This window comes from Mus caroli, chromosome 17 (genome assembly GCF_900094665.2).
Source record: "Mus caroli chromosome 17, CAROLI_EIJ_v1.1, whole genome shotgun sequence".
Taxonomy (NCBI): domain Eukaryota; kingdom Metazoa; phylum Chordata; class Mammalia; order Rodentia; family Muridae; genus Mus; species Mus caroli.
Window position 1 is genome coordinate 70,600,290 of NC_034586.1, and position 14,585 is coordinate 70,614,874.

At 40.8% G+C, this 14,585-nt stretch overlaps 1 protein-coding gene across 2 annotated transcripts in view; it reads left to right on the forward strand.

The window, feature by feature from the left end:
- The window catches only part of Birc6 (baculoviral IAP repeat containing 6), a 174,407-nt gene extending 160,622 nt beyond the window's left edge, over nucleotides 1–13,785 (forward strand). For both annotated transcript variants that reach the window (XM_021186109.2, XM_021186110.2), the window contains exons 66-73: nucleotides 770–915; nucleotides 1,926–2,036; nucleotides 2,635–2,852; nucleotides 3,806–3,967; nucleotides 5,079–5,156; nucleotides 6,614–6,802; nucleotides 7,770–7,904; nucleotides 12,634–13,785. In XM_021186109.2, coding sequence (XP_021041768.1) covers nucleotides 770–915; nucleotides 1,926–2,036; nucleotides 2,635–2,852; nucleotides 3,806–3,967; nucleotides 5,079–5,156; nucleotides 6,614–6,802; nucleotides 7,770–7,904; nucleotides 12,634–12,816 — 1,222 coding nt within the window. In that variant the 3' untranslated portion in view covers nucleotides 12,817–13,785. The remainder of the gene's footprint in view (nucleotides 1–769; nucleotides 916–1,925; nucleotides 2,037–2,634; nucleotides 2,853–3,805; nucleotides 3,968–5,078; nucleotides 5,157–6,613; nucleotides 6,803–7,769; nucleotides 7,905–12,633) is intronic.
- The last annotated feature ends 800 nt before the right edge of the window (nucleotides 13,786–14,585 follow it).

A 14,585-nucleotide genomic window follows, 5' to 3' on the forward strand; every position in this document is an offset into this window, starting at 1 on the left:
AAAAAAAAAAAAAAAGAATAAGTTATTTTGAAGATCTAAACTATAGTTAATTATTAAGTGTCAAGAGTTGAATAGAAGAAAAAGAAATACTTAATTTTTATTTTTAGTGAATCTTACATTGACCTGACACTGAAGCCTTTGCTGTGACATTGTGCTGTTGTGATAATTTGATACAGTGTTGGGTCATTTTACATGCTGAAAAGAAGTAACAGGGTGATCCTCTGTACAGCCACTCGGTGTTAACGATGTATAGCAGCTGCACATGTTGTCTTGTAAGAGACTCACTTTTGGTCCTACTGTGTGCTCTGAAATACTGAGTTCTTTTGTTCTCAGAAATCAGCATACTCAGTGAATACAAGTAGTATTGTAAATTGCTATGTCCTTTTGATTCTAAGGCTTTTAAAAGACAATAGGTTCTTAGTTTACCACAGGAGTGTAAGAGGTTCCTTTACCTCTGGGTTCTTAGAGTTAAGGATTTCTAAGTGTGGGTCTAAGGGCATAGCAAACATTTGGTTGTTTAGCCTAATATTTATGTAATATTTCTTTTTTTATCTTTTAACTAGATAGGAACTATCTACCTATACCTTTGTTATCTTAAGCATTAGGCTTCCAAAGCAGTAATGACTCTGACCAGCCTCCCTGCTCATCACATGGGACAAATGTAGCACATAGTCTGTCAGTTTTCATTTCAGTTGGTGAATTGTATTTTTTTCAGTTTTAAAACTTAATTTTTTCTTGCATTTTTTTCCATGTTTAAAATCAAATTCAGATCTAAAAGGGAAAATGTGAAAGCAGGAGTCAAGCCGGATGCGCCCGATCAGGAGCCAGAAGGACTTACGCTTCTGGTCCCCGACATCCAGAGGACTGCTGAGATCGTCCACTCGGCCACCACCAATCTGCGGCAAGCCAGTCAAGGCCAGTAGTATTCTATAGGATTGTTTTTTCACTGCATGAAATTACATATTTTTTCCATTGCACAACAAACGTTTTATTTAGTAATTGAGAACTGTCTGGTTTTTTCCTCATTTTGCAGGTAAGTTCTTGTACTTACGAATTCATTGTCTGGTAGGTTGTGTTCTTTGTCAGGTTTTAGTTAAGAGTATTTCTTGGGACTGGAGCGATGGCTTACCGGTTAAGAGCCCGGCTGCTCTTCCAAAGGTCATTAGTTCAATTCCCAGCAACCTACATGGTGGCCCACAACCATCTGCAATTGGATCTGATGCCCTCTTCTGGTGTGTCAACGACCATTTTATGCTCATATAAAATAAATAAATCTTAATTCAAAAAAACTAAATAGATTTAAAAAAAATTTCTTGCTGTAGAATGTACATCTTGGTTGGTCAGGTGTAGCGGCACATGTCTTTAATCGCAGCCCTCGGAAGGTGAGAGCAGATGGTCTCTGTGACTTTTAGGCCAGCCAGTAGCAAGTTTTGGGCTAGCCAGGGCTACATAATGAGACCCTCTCTTAAAGAAAAGAACCTAAAATAAGAATTTATTTCTTCTATCTATGCTAAGACTAATTGTAGTAGCTCCAGAACATACATATTAATTACTTTTTTTCTTTTCATTGAAAGTCTTGGGATTGGAAGGCCTCGTGTTAGAGAGCAGTAAATTGAGGCAGCTGCATGTGGTGGTATACACGGCTGTGGTGATAAAATAGAACTTAGGTAGAAATCTGGAATGTGCAACCTACATGTAGAAGAGGATTGTCTTTCAGCTTACTGACGCAGGGAGAGAGTAGAGGGGGCTGAGAAGGGATTCATCTGAGTGGGGAGAGGGCAGAGGGCAGTGGAATGTGATCGGAATCTGTTACTGTACATGGTGAAACACATATTGCTATATACACTGAAGCAGCATTCACATGCTGATGAAAACATTGAAAAATGCATACTGCATACTTATGTATTTATCTTGTAATATTACAGAAAAAAAACTAGGTGAATACTCAAAGAAGGTGGTTATGAAACCCAAGCCTCTGTCAGTATTAAAGTCACTTGAAGAAAAATATGTGGCTGTCATGAAAAAACTGCAGTTTGGTAAGTAGAAGTTTCTCTTTGCCACAATGCCATTGGCCTCTTCCAGCAATGCTGCTAAGGCGATTCGAGGAAATGAAAAAATTCTAGACTTGAGCTAGGATGGTGACGCTTCGCTAGGATTCCACTACCCTAGTGCCTGAGGCAGAAGAATTGTGACTGTGAGACTAACCTGTGTGCCATTAAGATGCTGCCTCAACAATTGCTCTGTTCCACTCTCACCTACCGCGTGTGTGTGTGTGTGTGTAATGTTTTTTGTGACCTAATTTCTACCTTCTATACGCACATGAAAGTGTCTGTTTTGAGGCCGTTGTGTTTAGTGTCACCATTCTCATCCTGATTCCAGCACGTGGCTTGCTTTCACAAGTAAAGCACCAGAGGAGGAGTGCAGAGCATGCAGACAGTGATTTTCTTTAGTCATTCTGCAGTGCTGGGATTGAACCCAGGAGCCCATGCAGGCTAGGGGTCTGCTCTGGCACTAGGCTACACCCCACACACACCCTGAGACATTCATTCCTTTCCTCTAGGGGACAGAGAGACTAGACTTTGGTATCATAACAACTGTTTGTCTTCTCCACTTTGGTCTTCTATCTCCTTTTAGATACATTTGAAATGGTTTCTGAAGATGATGATGGGAAATTGGGTTTTAAAGTAAATTACCACTACATGTCTCAGGTGAAAAATGCCAATGATGCCAACAGTGCTGCCAGAGCCCGCCGCCTGGCTCAAGAAGCGGTGACACTTTCAACCTCACTGCCTCTGTCATCGTCTTCCAGTGTCTTTGTACGCTGTGATGAGGAGCGACTTGACATCATGAAGGTAGAAACCAATTTTTCCCCACCCTTCCTAAATTTTAAATTTCAATATAAATTCTGATGGCCACTTGGCAGCCATAAAGGAGCTGTGATGTAATGTTAGTTCAGGGTGTGCAGATGAGACAACACGTCAACAGGAGATGCTGCTCATGTGTTTGCTCCCTCACAGCTTGAAGCCTGCTAGCAAAGGACTTATGCTGCACAGGCGGAGGGCAAAGTTACAGAATACAGTCATCCCAGGCACCACACTCTACCAGAAATGTCTTTCTCTAAATTTATCAGCAGTCTGTGGTTTTAATTATCTAAGTTTTATGAATAAAGTATTAGCAGTATAACATAACTTATACTTTTCTGTTTTAACATTGTGATCTGTCATATCTTAAAGTCTAAGAAAACTCTATCAAGAAAAACTAATTTGATATGTACTGAAAAAATGTCTTTACCTTTATGATTTAATTCACATGTTAACTAGTCCATCTTCCTCAGACAGCTATTGTGTTGATCTGTTGACTTCTGACACTGTCCTATACTGTAAGATCTTCAGCTTAGAACCTCCAGAATAAATCAGTCATAGCAAGTGGTCCCCACACGCAGCTCTTAACTGCAGGTGCTCTTGTATGTCAATTGACTCAGAAGAAAAATTCGCACAAAAAAAGTTCTTTATATTTTAAAGAAGTTCATAATCCAGGTAAACTTTCTTGAGACAAATAAGAATGCATTTTAGAGCAGGCTGTCCTCTTAACTCAGAGCCTTGCCTGCCTCTGCCTCCTGAGTGCTGGTATTAGCGATGTATACCACTACTGCCTGGCAGCCACGCTACTCCTAATTCTAAGAAGAAGCCTTTTTCTAGTCCTCTGTGTGTGTTTGACTTCTGATTCCACTCTTGCAACTCTTGCAGTGTTCTCTAAGATGCTCGTGAGGATGATGCTCACAGATCTCTGTTTATATGCACACCAGGTTCTGATAACTGGGCCAGCGGACACCCCCTATGCAAATGGCTGCTTTGAGTTTGATGTATATTTTCCTCAAGATTATCCTAGCTCACCTCCTCTTGTGAACCTAGAAACAACTGGGGGTCATAGTGTGCGCTTCAATCCCAACCTTTACAATGATGGCAAGGTAAAGTGGCTTGCAGTCTTTGTTTCATGATCACACACTGATCTGAAGGTTGTTTGTGATTCAAATAAAAGTTGATGTGGTTAGATATTTTTTTTCTTCATTATTAGTTTCCTCTATATGCATAGACAGATCACCTTGAAAATAGGAGAGAAGAAACTGAAAAGGGGGAAACAAGAGCTTCCACAAATCAGTAATGCTCAGAATACAGCATACCCAGTGTCTGGCATGGATATTAAAGCAGGAATACTCAGCAGGGAATTTACTACTAGAATGCTATTAAACAAGCCAAAATTGCATTGAAATGATAATTTTTCTTTTAAATTTTCAATGTAATTTTGGATAGTTTAATTGAATTAGTGGTAAATTCCATGCTAAGTATTACTGCTTTAAAATCCATGAGAAGGCATCTGTAGAGACTGGAGAGATGACTCAGTAGTCAGGAGCACTGTCTGCTTTCCAGAAAACCTGCCCTCCTCCTCTGGCCTCCATGGGCACCAGGCACACACATAAACAGCCTGAGTGGAGTCCCTGACCCCTCGTAGTGATGGAAGAGACCAGACTCTTCAAACTGTCCCCTGACACCATGCATGCCTACACACACCCACAAAGAAATACATTTCACTGAAAGCTTGTGGGTTTTAAAAAAGTATTATTTTTCATTAAGATATATGTTATGTAGGACTAGTGACATAGTTTATTGATAGCGTGCTTGCTTAACAAACACAAAGCCTTGGTTTTAATCTCCGCTACTGCATTGACTGGGGATGGTGCTGCCTCCCTTTTATCACCACTAGAGCAATGGAGGCAGGAGGGTCAGAAGCTCAAGGTCATCTTCTACTACAAGGCTAGTTGAGGGCCAGCCTGAGTTACATAAGCAACCTTGTATCAACCAACAAAAAAAAGGATAGATGTTATCTATGCAGATATGGATGTAATCTGTGTGGAGTTTTCCTTATGAAGAAACTATAATTGCACAAGGGTTTGGATCATATCTGAAGATGCAGTGGGCTTTTACAGACTTAAATACACTTTGACATGAGAGCATAATGTTTTGTTTCCAGCTGAGACCGTTTGCTTTAAATTCTGTTCACTTGTGTCTTTTCCTCTTAAGGTTTGTTTAAGCATCCTGAATACATGGCATGGAAGACCAGAGGAGAAGTGGAACCCTCAGACATCAAGCTTTTTGCAAGTAAACAAAGTTCCCCTACAGAGTTCCTTACACCCTGAGAGCTGTGTGTGTCGGGGGAGGGGAGTCAGTGACGAAAATAAACAGAGAAAACTGTTTTAAAGGCAGGACATAATAGTTTAAAGTCTCAAGTTTTGACGTAAGATAAACAGCCTTGTCAAGATGAAGTCGTTTCTTAAGTTCTTTTTTTTTTTTTTTAATNGAGTCAGATCTCATTACGGATGGTTGTGAGCCACCATGTGGTTGCTGGGATTTGAACTCTGGACCTTTGGAAGAGCAGTTGGGTGCTCTTACCCACTGAGCCATCTCACCAGCCCGTTTCTTAAGTTCTTAAAGTGCAGTGTGCTGCAGTAAGGTGATTTGGGTCTGTCTCCTGTCTTGTGAGTAGAATTTAATACACTGTTGGTACTACCCACTTCTTCATGTATGATGTAGTACTAGTTAGAGTTTTTACTTAACTGATGCCTAAAGTTAGTGCCCTGGAATTCATAAAACTTAAGAGTTGTAGTTTACTATTAGGGTATTTGATATATAAGATTTAAAAATCTTCAAAGCTTGCATTTCTGTAAGTTAGTGAGTACATAAAATCTATTGTAGAAAGCCAGGCATGGTGGCACACGCCTTTAATCCCAGCACTTAGGAGGCAGAGGAGGCAGGCGGATTTCTGAGTTCGAGGCCAGCCTGGTCTATAGAGTGAGTTCCAGGACAGCCAGGACTACACAGAGAAACCCTGTCTCCAACAAACAAACAAACAGCAAATGATAGAACTGACCATGTTTTAAAAGCTCTCTGGGGAGTCTCAGATTTGAAATAGAAGAAAACTCTCCTTTATTGACAAGTGGATCAAGGACTGCAACATAAAACCTTATGCACTAAATATCATAGAAGAGAAAGTAGGAAATATTCTTGAAAGCTTTGTTATAGAAAACAACAACAGAACACCAATGGTCTACATAGCTCCTTCCAGGCCAGCTAGAACAACACAGTGAGACTCTGCCTATAGGTAGGTAGGTAGGTAGGTAGACAGACTGACTGGTTGATTTATAAAACATGATATTTTGGTGTAGCTTACTTTGTAGAGCTTTTTGTTTGTTTGTCTATCATTTTTTAGGATAGGGTCTTGGACTTTAACACACATCATTTTGGAGTTCACTGTGCAGCCTCGGTTGGCATTGAGCTTACCCTAATAGTCATGACTCAGCTGAGAATATATGTATGGATATTTTGCCTCCATGTTTGTATGTCCACCATATACATCTGCTGAGAATCAGACATGGGCCCTCTAAAGGAAAGAGCAGCTCTCTCCAGCCCCCAATAGCAGGTTTTATTTGTTTTGTTTTGTTTTATACCAGAAACTGTGGAAACATGCTTATTAGAGACTCCTTGGAGGTGAAGCAGGATAGCAGTTTATTTGCAGTAAACCTGTCTCTTAATAACTTTGACTTTCTTCTATTCCTCAGGTGTTGGTTTCTGTCCAGTCCCTTATATTAGTAGCTGAGCCTTACTTCAATGAACCAGGATATGAACGATCTAGAGGCACTCCCAGTGGCACACAGAGCTCTCGAGAATACGATGGGAACATCCGACAAGCAACGGTTAAATGGGCTATGCTAGAACAAATCAGAAATCCTTCACCGTGCTTCAAAGAAGTATGTTGGATGGAGCTAAGTGCTTGTAGACATTTGAGGAGAGGTTGTTAGTATTATATTCTGTACATTTACAGAATCTGCTATACTAAGCTTTCCTTCTTATAACTAGCAATCAATCCTGAAGTCATTAATAACAAAGGGCAGTTAGTAAGGTTTAAACCCACATATCCTGAAAGACACCAGACTTTCCCGTGGAACCTTTTTATTTAAACTTTACTTTGGCAAGATTGCTTGCAGGTACACATTTGGTGAGTAGATAATTTAGTACTGGCTCAGTGGGTAAAGGCCCTTTCCTTCAAGCCTAACCACCAGAGTTGGATTCCTGGAGAGCACCTACATGATAGGAGAAAACTAATGCCTTTGCCCTGTATATGTGCTATGGTATACATGCGTACCCACAATAAAAAAATAAATGTAATTTGTAAATATATTTTTAAAAGTATTTAGATTTCTGTGCAGTCTCTTTTAAAGATTTTTTTTTTTTTAAATTTTGTGTGGGGTGGGATGTGTGTGCACGTGAGTTCAAATGCCTAGAGAAGCCTGACTTAACAGGTGGGTGCAAGCCTCCTGACATGGTGATGAGAACTAAGCAGATCTCTTGTAGAGCTATATACTCTGAGCCATCTCTTCAGTCCCTGAGTTGTCTTTAAAAGGCAAACTTTGTTGTCAGTATGTTGAAAACCTTTTTTTTTTCTTGCTGATTCATTCCCATTTGTTTTATGTTGCCCCTTATAAGTGTGTCCTGTGCTATTTAGATGGGAAGACTTTAGAATCTGAAGTTAGGTCTCCTTCCCATAGTAGAATTGAGTATTTCAGTGTGTGCCACCTGATGTCCTGAGCCGGATTTGTAATGATGGAGAGCACAGGACAGATAAACATTGCAGTGTGTAACATTTTTGTTTTAGTAATGCCATAAACTTTGACTTTTTGATGTGTAGACATGCTCTGTTGTATTTTTATTTTCAAGGTTATACACAAACATTTTTACTTGAAGAGAATTGAGCTCATGGCCCAGTGTGAGGAGTGGATTGCAGACATCCAGCAGTACAGCAGTGACAAGCGGGTGGGCAGGACCATGTCTCACCATGCAGCTGCTCTCAAGGTGAGCTTAGTTATGAAGTCATCCACTCAGGAATTCCCAAAGAAGAGCAGTGTTACAGAAAGTGTATAGATAGCTGCAATAGCTTTCACAGAACTTCAAATTAAAAGTGACTACAGGACCTGAGCCCAAAAATGTGACAGGGTTCAGGGGTTGGCAAGGTATTAGGTCCATGAAGTTTGTTTAGTTTTGTTTTAATTTATTTATTTACAACCCAATGTCAGCCCTTCCTCTCCTCCCAGTACCCCCTCATGTAAGTCCTCCCCCACCCCTCTTAGAAGGAGAAGGTCCCTCTGGGTATCAGCCCCACACGTCAAGTTGCTGTGAACTAGGTACATCCTCTCTAACAGACAAGACTGTCCGTTTAGGGATGTGGGATCCACAGACAAGCAGGCAGGCAGCAGCCTCATAGACAACCCATGCTCCAGTTGTTTGGGGTACCTGCATGAAGACCAAGCTGCTCATCTGCTACATGCTCTGTCTTTGGTGGGTGATTCAGTCTCTGGGAGCCCCCAAGGTCCAGGTTAGTTGACTCTGTAAGTCTTCCTGTGGAGTTCCTGTCCTCTTCAGATACCTCCATCTTTCTCCCAACTTTTCTGTAAGACTCCCGAGCTCCATCTTATGTTTGTTTATGAGTCTCTGCATCTCTTTCCTTTGGCTGCTGGGACAGAGGTCAATTATGCTAGGTTCCTATCTGCAAGCATAGCAGAATATCATTAATAGTGTCAGGGATTGGTTCTCACCCATGGGATGGGTCTCAATTTGGAGCCGTCATTGGTTAGCCATTCCGACTCTGCTCTATCTCTGTCCCTACACATATTTTAGGCAGGGTACATTTTGCGTTGAAGGCTTTGTGGATGGTTTGCTGTCCTTATCCTTCTACTGGGAGTCCTGCCTGGCCACAAGAAGCAGCCACTTCAGGATCTATATCCCCTCTGCTAGAAATCTCAGCTAGAGTTACCCTATTAGACTCTCTGAAACCCTCTCTCGTCCCAGGTCTCTGGCACATCCTAGAGATTGTCCACATGAGTTTTGTCTTTAATCCTTTTTTAGCCTTACCTTATGCCTCTTTCTTGCCTTACATAATTTTATTTCTTGCTATTGGTATGAAGAAGAAGGTACAAGATGGAGGGCCTCTAATAGCTGGTTGGGAATAACCAATGTGAGAGCAGCCAGATTTGTGGAAGGTAGGCAGGTGGTTTTACTTGAGCATTCCCTGAAGGAAATGAAGATCCAGTGGCTTTGCAGAATCTTTCCCATACATGGGACTCATTCTTTGTATAGCCACCCATTTTGCTGCTTCCAAATAATCATTTTATTCTTTGGTCCTTTCATTCTCTGCCATGCTTTGTTTTCCATCCCTCCTGCCTTCAGTGCGTGTGGTGGTCTCCTTCCCTCCTGGTTCCTTTCCTCTTTGTTTTTCAGTCCTTGAAAAGATGGAGGTGTTCAGTTGTGGTGACATACACCTTTAATCTCCGTACCTGGCTGGGGTGGGTTCCCAGATAGCCAGTGCTGAGTACTAAGACCCTTTCTCAAAACAAATAAAGAGCTGATAATAAGAATGCTAGGTTTTCAGGTGTGTTTTCCTTATTTTTCCAGTACAGAAATACTTATGAGTGACAAATTGTATGATATCTGGGAGGACGTGCTTCCAAATAAGGAAAATGAATGGATGAACTCAGACCATCCAGGGATTGGTAGTTACTGAAGTTGCCAAGGCTCTGGATCATGTGCATTGACTTTTCTACTCTGCCACTTTTTTATCCAGTTGAAGTTTTTACATTATGGAAACTTTAGAGCCACAACTGTCCGTACGTGTCCATCCCAGCACTGTGCATCTCTGTACAGGAGGGTAGGAACTCAAGACTACCCTTGGCTAGTGAGGCAGCTGTCTGAGGAGAGAACACTTTGCTTGATCTATGCTAGTTCTGTTATGTCCAATACTGGAAACCAGTTTGTGTTCTGTACCAAGCAGGAGCAAGGACTTGTGCATGTATAAAGTTGTAGGTCTCTTCTCTCTCCTTACACCATGCCTGCCGTCTCCTCTCCATTTATGTTTCACTCCAGGTTCACTGCTGGAGGCCTTCCTCAACCTGACACACACTGAGGTTACTCAAGAACACACCCACCCACTGCTTACTAGCGCTTCCCTCCTTTAGTCATCAAACTGTTCTCTTTCTCCCTGTTCCTTGTTTAATTTCTTTTCTCTTTTTTCTGAGATCCAATTTATATCTGCCTCCCTTTCTCTTGTGGTCGTTGGGCTTGAAATGTTAGACATTTATTCATAAGACAAACCTAAAAGTCATGGATCTGGAAAAGGGATGGGAGGGAGGAGGCAGGTTTGATAGGGACAGGAGGGAGGGTGGAGAGAACATCAGTTAAAATGTGATCCTTCAAACAGAGTTTCCTTCGTCTCCTGACTTGTGTTACTAGTGGTTTCTCCTAGATGCCCTCATTAAACATTGAGAGCAGGACTGTGCCTTCCTTCAGATAGATTCTTTCAGCTTTCTACACTTAATTTCCAGACTGCCCTTTTCTCTCAGATATGTAGATATTGCTTAACTCCCTTCAACTAGTTCATGTGCTCAGTGGGAGACCCTTCAATCTTATCTCTTCTTCCTGGTGCTCACTAGATTGATCCTCCCTGGATAAGTGTTCAGCTGCAACTTTGCTCACATACACCCTCACCACCTGCAATCTAGCTGTGGCTGCTGCTCTGTTCTGTTATTTCAGCATTGGCTTTTACCTGAAATTATTTTATTGTATTATTTTGAAGGATGTTTTTTATTTTTGTTTGTTTGTTTGTTTTCTTTGTACTCATGGCTGGCCTGAATCTTAACTATGTACACCAAGATGCCCGCAAACTCAGATCTGCCTTCCTCTGTCTCCCCAGTGCTGGACTTGCGACATGAACTACCATGCCAGACTACTCTTTCATTTTTCTGTCACTCTGACTCACACGTCCTGGTGAAGGGTTTATTACATCTTTATTACACTTTTGCTGAAGAAAACTAGTCAAGGAAGGACGTATGACAGCTTGAGTTCCTAATAGGAGTTACAGTTTCCCACCACTCCCAGGTTCTCATAATAGTAATAGTGGGATGTTTCTTTCTCCTTCCTAAGTCAGGATTATTATCACAGTGGGAAGAAATCAGTGCTGGAGAGTTTTCAAGTTTCAAGTATGACAATATGCTTTAAACCCATGCAAGTGGCTGATAATGTATGATGGCCTCACCCTTTCTCTATCTGTCTCACCTTCATCTAGTTCTCAGGCTTCACACAAGAGTATCTGCATCATGCTCCTTGCCCTTGTTTAGTTAGTGATTACCAGAGCATCTTTTATATGTAAAGATTGTTCTATGGAAACTGTGCAGTGGGGCTTCCAGATGGTTCGGTGACTAAAGGCATTTGCCACCATGCCTGATGACCTGAGTTTGATCTGAGACCCCCTGTGGGGCAAAGGAAAAGACTAACTGCATCTTCTCACGTGCAGTGCGTATACAAATACACTCCCAATCAATGTTTTTAAATTACTCAGTTAATTTTCAAAATCAGCTCGTTTCCTCGTCTAGTCATCATAAGCTGCCTTTTGAAAGACTTCAATGTGCGATTTTCATTCATAAGCGTCCAGTCACTCTTAGCATCTTATATTCTAAGGCAAGATGTGATAACACAATTATTTAGTCTCTAGATTTATATTTTTTGTGTTTAAAATTTTAAAATCTGAATAATAAAATTACTTCTCATGTTTCTCCTGAGTTAGAGTGAAACAGTGTAGAAACGTTTGCAGAGTTTACAGAGGGCCCTGCTATTGAAGCCCACTCATTTCCATTTGCAAAAATAGCAGTGTATATGTGGGCTGTATTTTGTAGTTTAGGTTTTTGTCTGTATATTATGTGGTGTGTAGTATCTTCCCCCACCCACCCTCCAAGTACTAAAGGTCAAATCCAAAGCCTTGCACATGCCAGACAAGTGCTGCACTATTCAATCAACACCCGATCTGGGTATATTTTAGTTTGTTCAGTTGTCCTTTTCAGAGTTGGCATCTGTGACAGCACAAGGAATTACGGTCTTTAATTTAAAAGAATATGTATATCAAACTATTGATGTTTGTAAGTCATTGTTGATGCTGATCCTGTGGCCAGGGTACTGTGTTCTTGAGGAGGTGGAGTTTAGTCTTTTGTACCTGTATAGAATATTACTCTGAGCCTTCTCTCTTTTTCTTTTTTTTCTTTTTTTTTTTTTTTTTTTTTTTTTGGTTTTTCAAAACAGGGTTTCTCTGTATAGCCCTGGCTGTCCTGGAACTCACTTTGTAGACCAGTCTGTCCATGAACTCAGAAATCTGCCTGCCTTTGCCTCCCGAGTGCTGAGATTAAAGGCGTGCACCACCACACCCAGCTTACTCTGAGCTTTTCAACATCTGGAATTAATTTTTATGTTTAGGAATTTTGCCTGCATATATATGCATATGGGGGTGGTATAAGCCCTGGAACTTGAGTTACAGACAAGTGTGAATTACCATGTGGGTGCTGGGAATTGAACCAGGGTCCTCATGAAAAAGAGCTAGTGCTCTTAAGAGAGTTTTGTTTACTGTGTGTTTTAAATGGCTGCCATAAGAAGACAGTAAAGATTTGTACACTTGATACTGAAGTATGTTAAAACCAAGTTGTCTCAGTGATAGGCAAGAATCACAGTGTTCACACTTCTGATATTAGCAATTTTCTCCACCTAGCGCCACACTGCTCAGCTCCGAGAAGAGCTACTGAAACTTCCCTGCCCTGAAGGCTTAGATCCGGACATTGAGGATGGCTCCCCGATATGCAGGGCCACAGCAGGTGCTGAAGAGACTCTAACCCACGACCATGTCAATCCCAGCAGCAGCAGCAAAGACCTCCCCAGTGACTTCCAATTATGAGCTGCATTGATGTGGATTTCGTAGACACAAAGGCTTCGAAGCACAAGCCAAATATGTCAATATTTGTATGTAAGAAACTAATTATGTAATAGGTAATGAAACTGAAACTATACTATGCCCTTAAGGAGATCCAGTTTAATTCAAGGTGATCTTTGATTTACCTGTACAAGAGTGTAAACTTTTTTGTGCTTTTATTTTTCAATTGTGAGAACCACTGATTGGTATGTTCAACAAATTTGTGTATACAAAAAAATGGATAAATCACTGATCTATAAGGGAAACTACCTTAGGAAAGAATGGTTACTGAATGTTTATCTTTTTTTTTTTTTTTTTTTTTTTACTGTAGAGTGAGAGGTTGTTAACAAAGAATATATATTGGTCATTCTTACAACTACTGTTTAAAGTCAGCAACTTTTCACTGAATTTGATAGATTTTGTTTGGCCATATCTTCATGCTCATATTTGATTTCTGAAGACTTCCTACATACACTTTAATAAAAGTTAAACAGACATAGCCCCTCTTTTTTGATTTACTGGTACATTTTTAAGTAATAAATCTGCCATAAAATGCACTATAGCTGGAGACTTGCACTTGTATGGATGAATTTATTACATTCAACATATTTAATTTTATGCCTTCTAAGATGCAGAAAAAAAATAAATGAACATGATTTTATTCTATGCCAAACATTTGGGCCTCTGAATGTATCCATTATTTGAATTTACTATATGAAAAGGTTTGGTCAATTGGAAAAGTCGCTTTAAACTGTTTTCCTCAAGGGCTCCTCTTATTCCTGGACTGTGTGGGTTTGCTCCTGAAGTCACATGTCTGTATCAACATGGAGGCTCTGTAGAGGAGAGGCTGGGCCTCTCTGGTGCTGTTACAGTCCCTTCTGTACCTGCCATATGGGCTCGTTTTCATGCAAATTCTTCCTAGAGCCAATAAATAAAAATGTAGGTAAATTAGTATGTCTTGTTTCTAAAATAGTTGCCATGGTGTGCAATGGTATTTCTACAGGAAAACTTCTTGAAACTTGAGCGTGGGGGGAAAGAGGATGTTTTTGTAAGACCAGTTATTGTAAAGAAAGCTGAAAGCTGCACGCAGTGGCACTCAGTTATAATCCCATGTGGGACAGTCTTTTCTTCACATTTCACGTTCCAGCACGACCAGGGCTACGTAGAAAGACCCTGTCTGAAGAAAGCAAAAAAAGGAAGAGCTGACGTGACTGTTAATATTTATGTAGCGGTGGCAGCCGGGCATCGTTCCTTACACATCCCTGCCTGGGAAGATTGAGGTATAGAATTTGCTCAGAAAATACAGTCTGAGACCCTGCCTCAAAAATTGGGGTAGGGAGAAAGAATCACAATTCTAAGAATTGAGGATGTAAAGAAAAATGGAAAGCATCGTTAAGGAGCATGATACCCCTTCGTGTCTGAGGCCCCAAACTCTTTAAACATCATGAGCCCAAGGCAGCTGGGCAAAGCAGTGGCTGAAACTGTCCATTTTTTAAGTCCATTTTAAAAATACAATGTGCAGTTAAATACAGTGTGCAGTTAAGCTGCACCAAAATGACAGGGTGGTAAAGTAAGTGTACGACAAGGAAAATGTGTCATGCAGATATGCTAGGTAGACTCTCCATCTAAAACCATCATTCATAGGAAGCTAAAGCACTTGAAGGTGGCTCAGTGGATGTGAAGCAGTTGCTGAGCTAGGCTGACAGTCAGTTCAGATTCTAGGAACCCACATAAGTCAGAGGTCTGAGTGGACA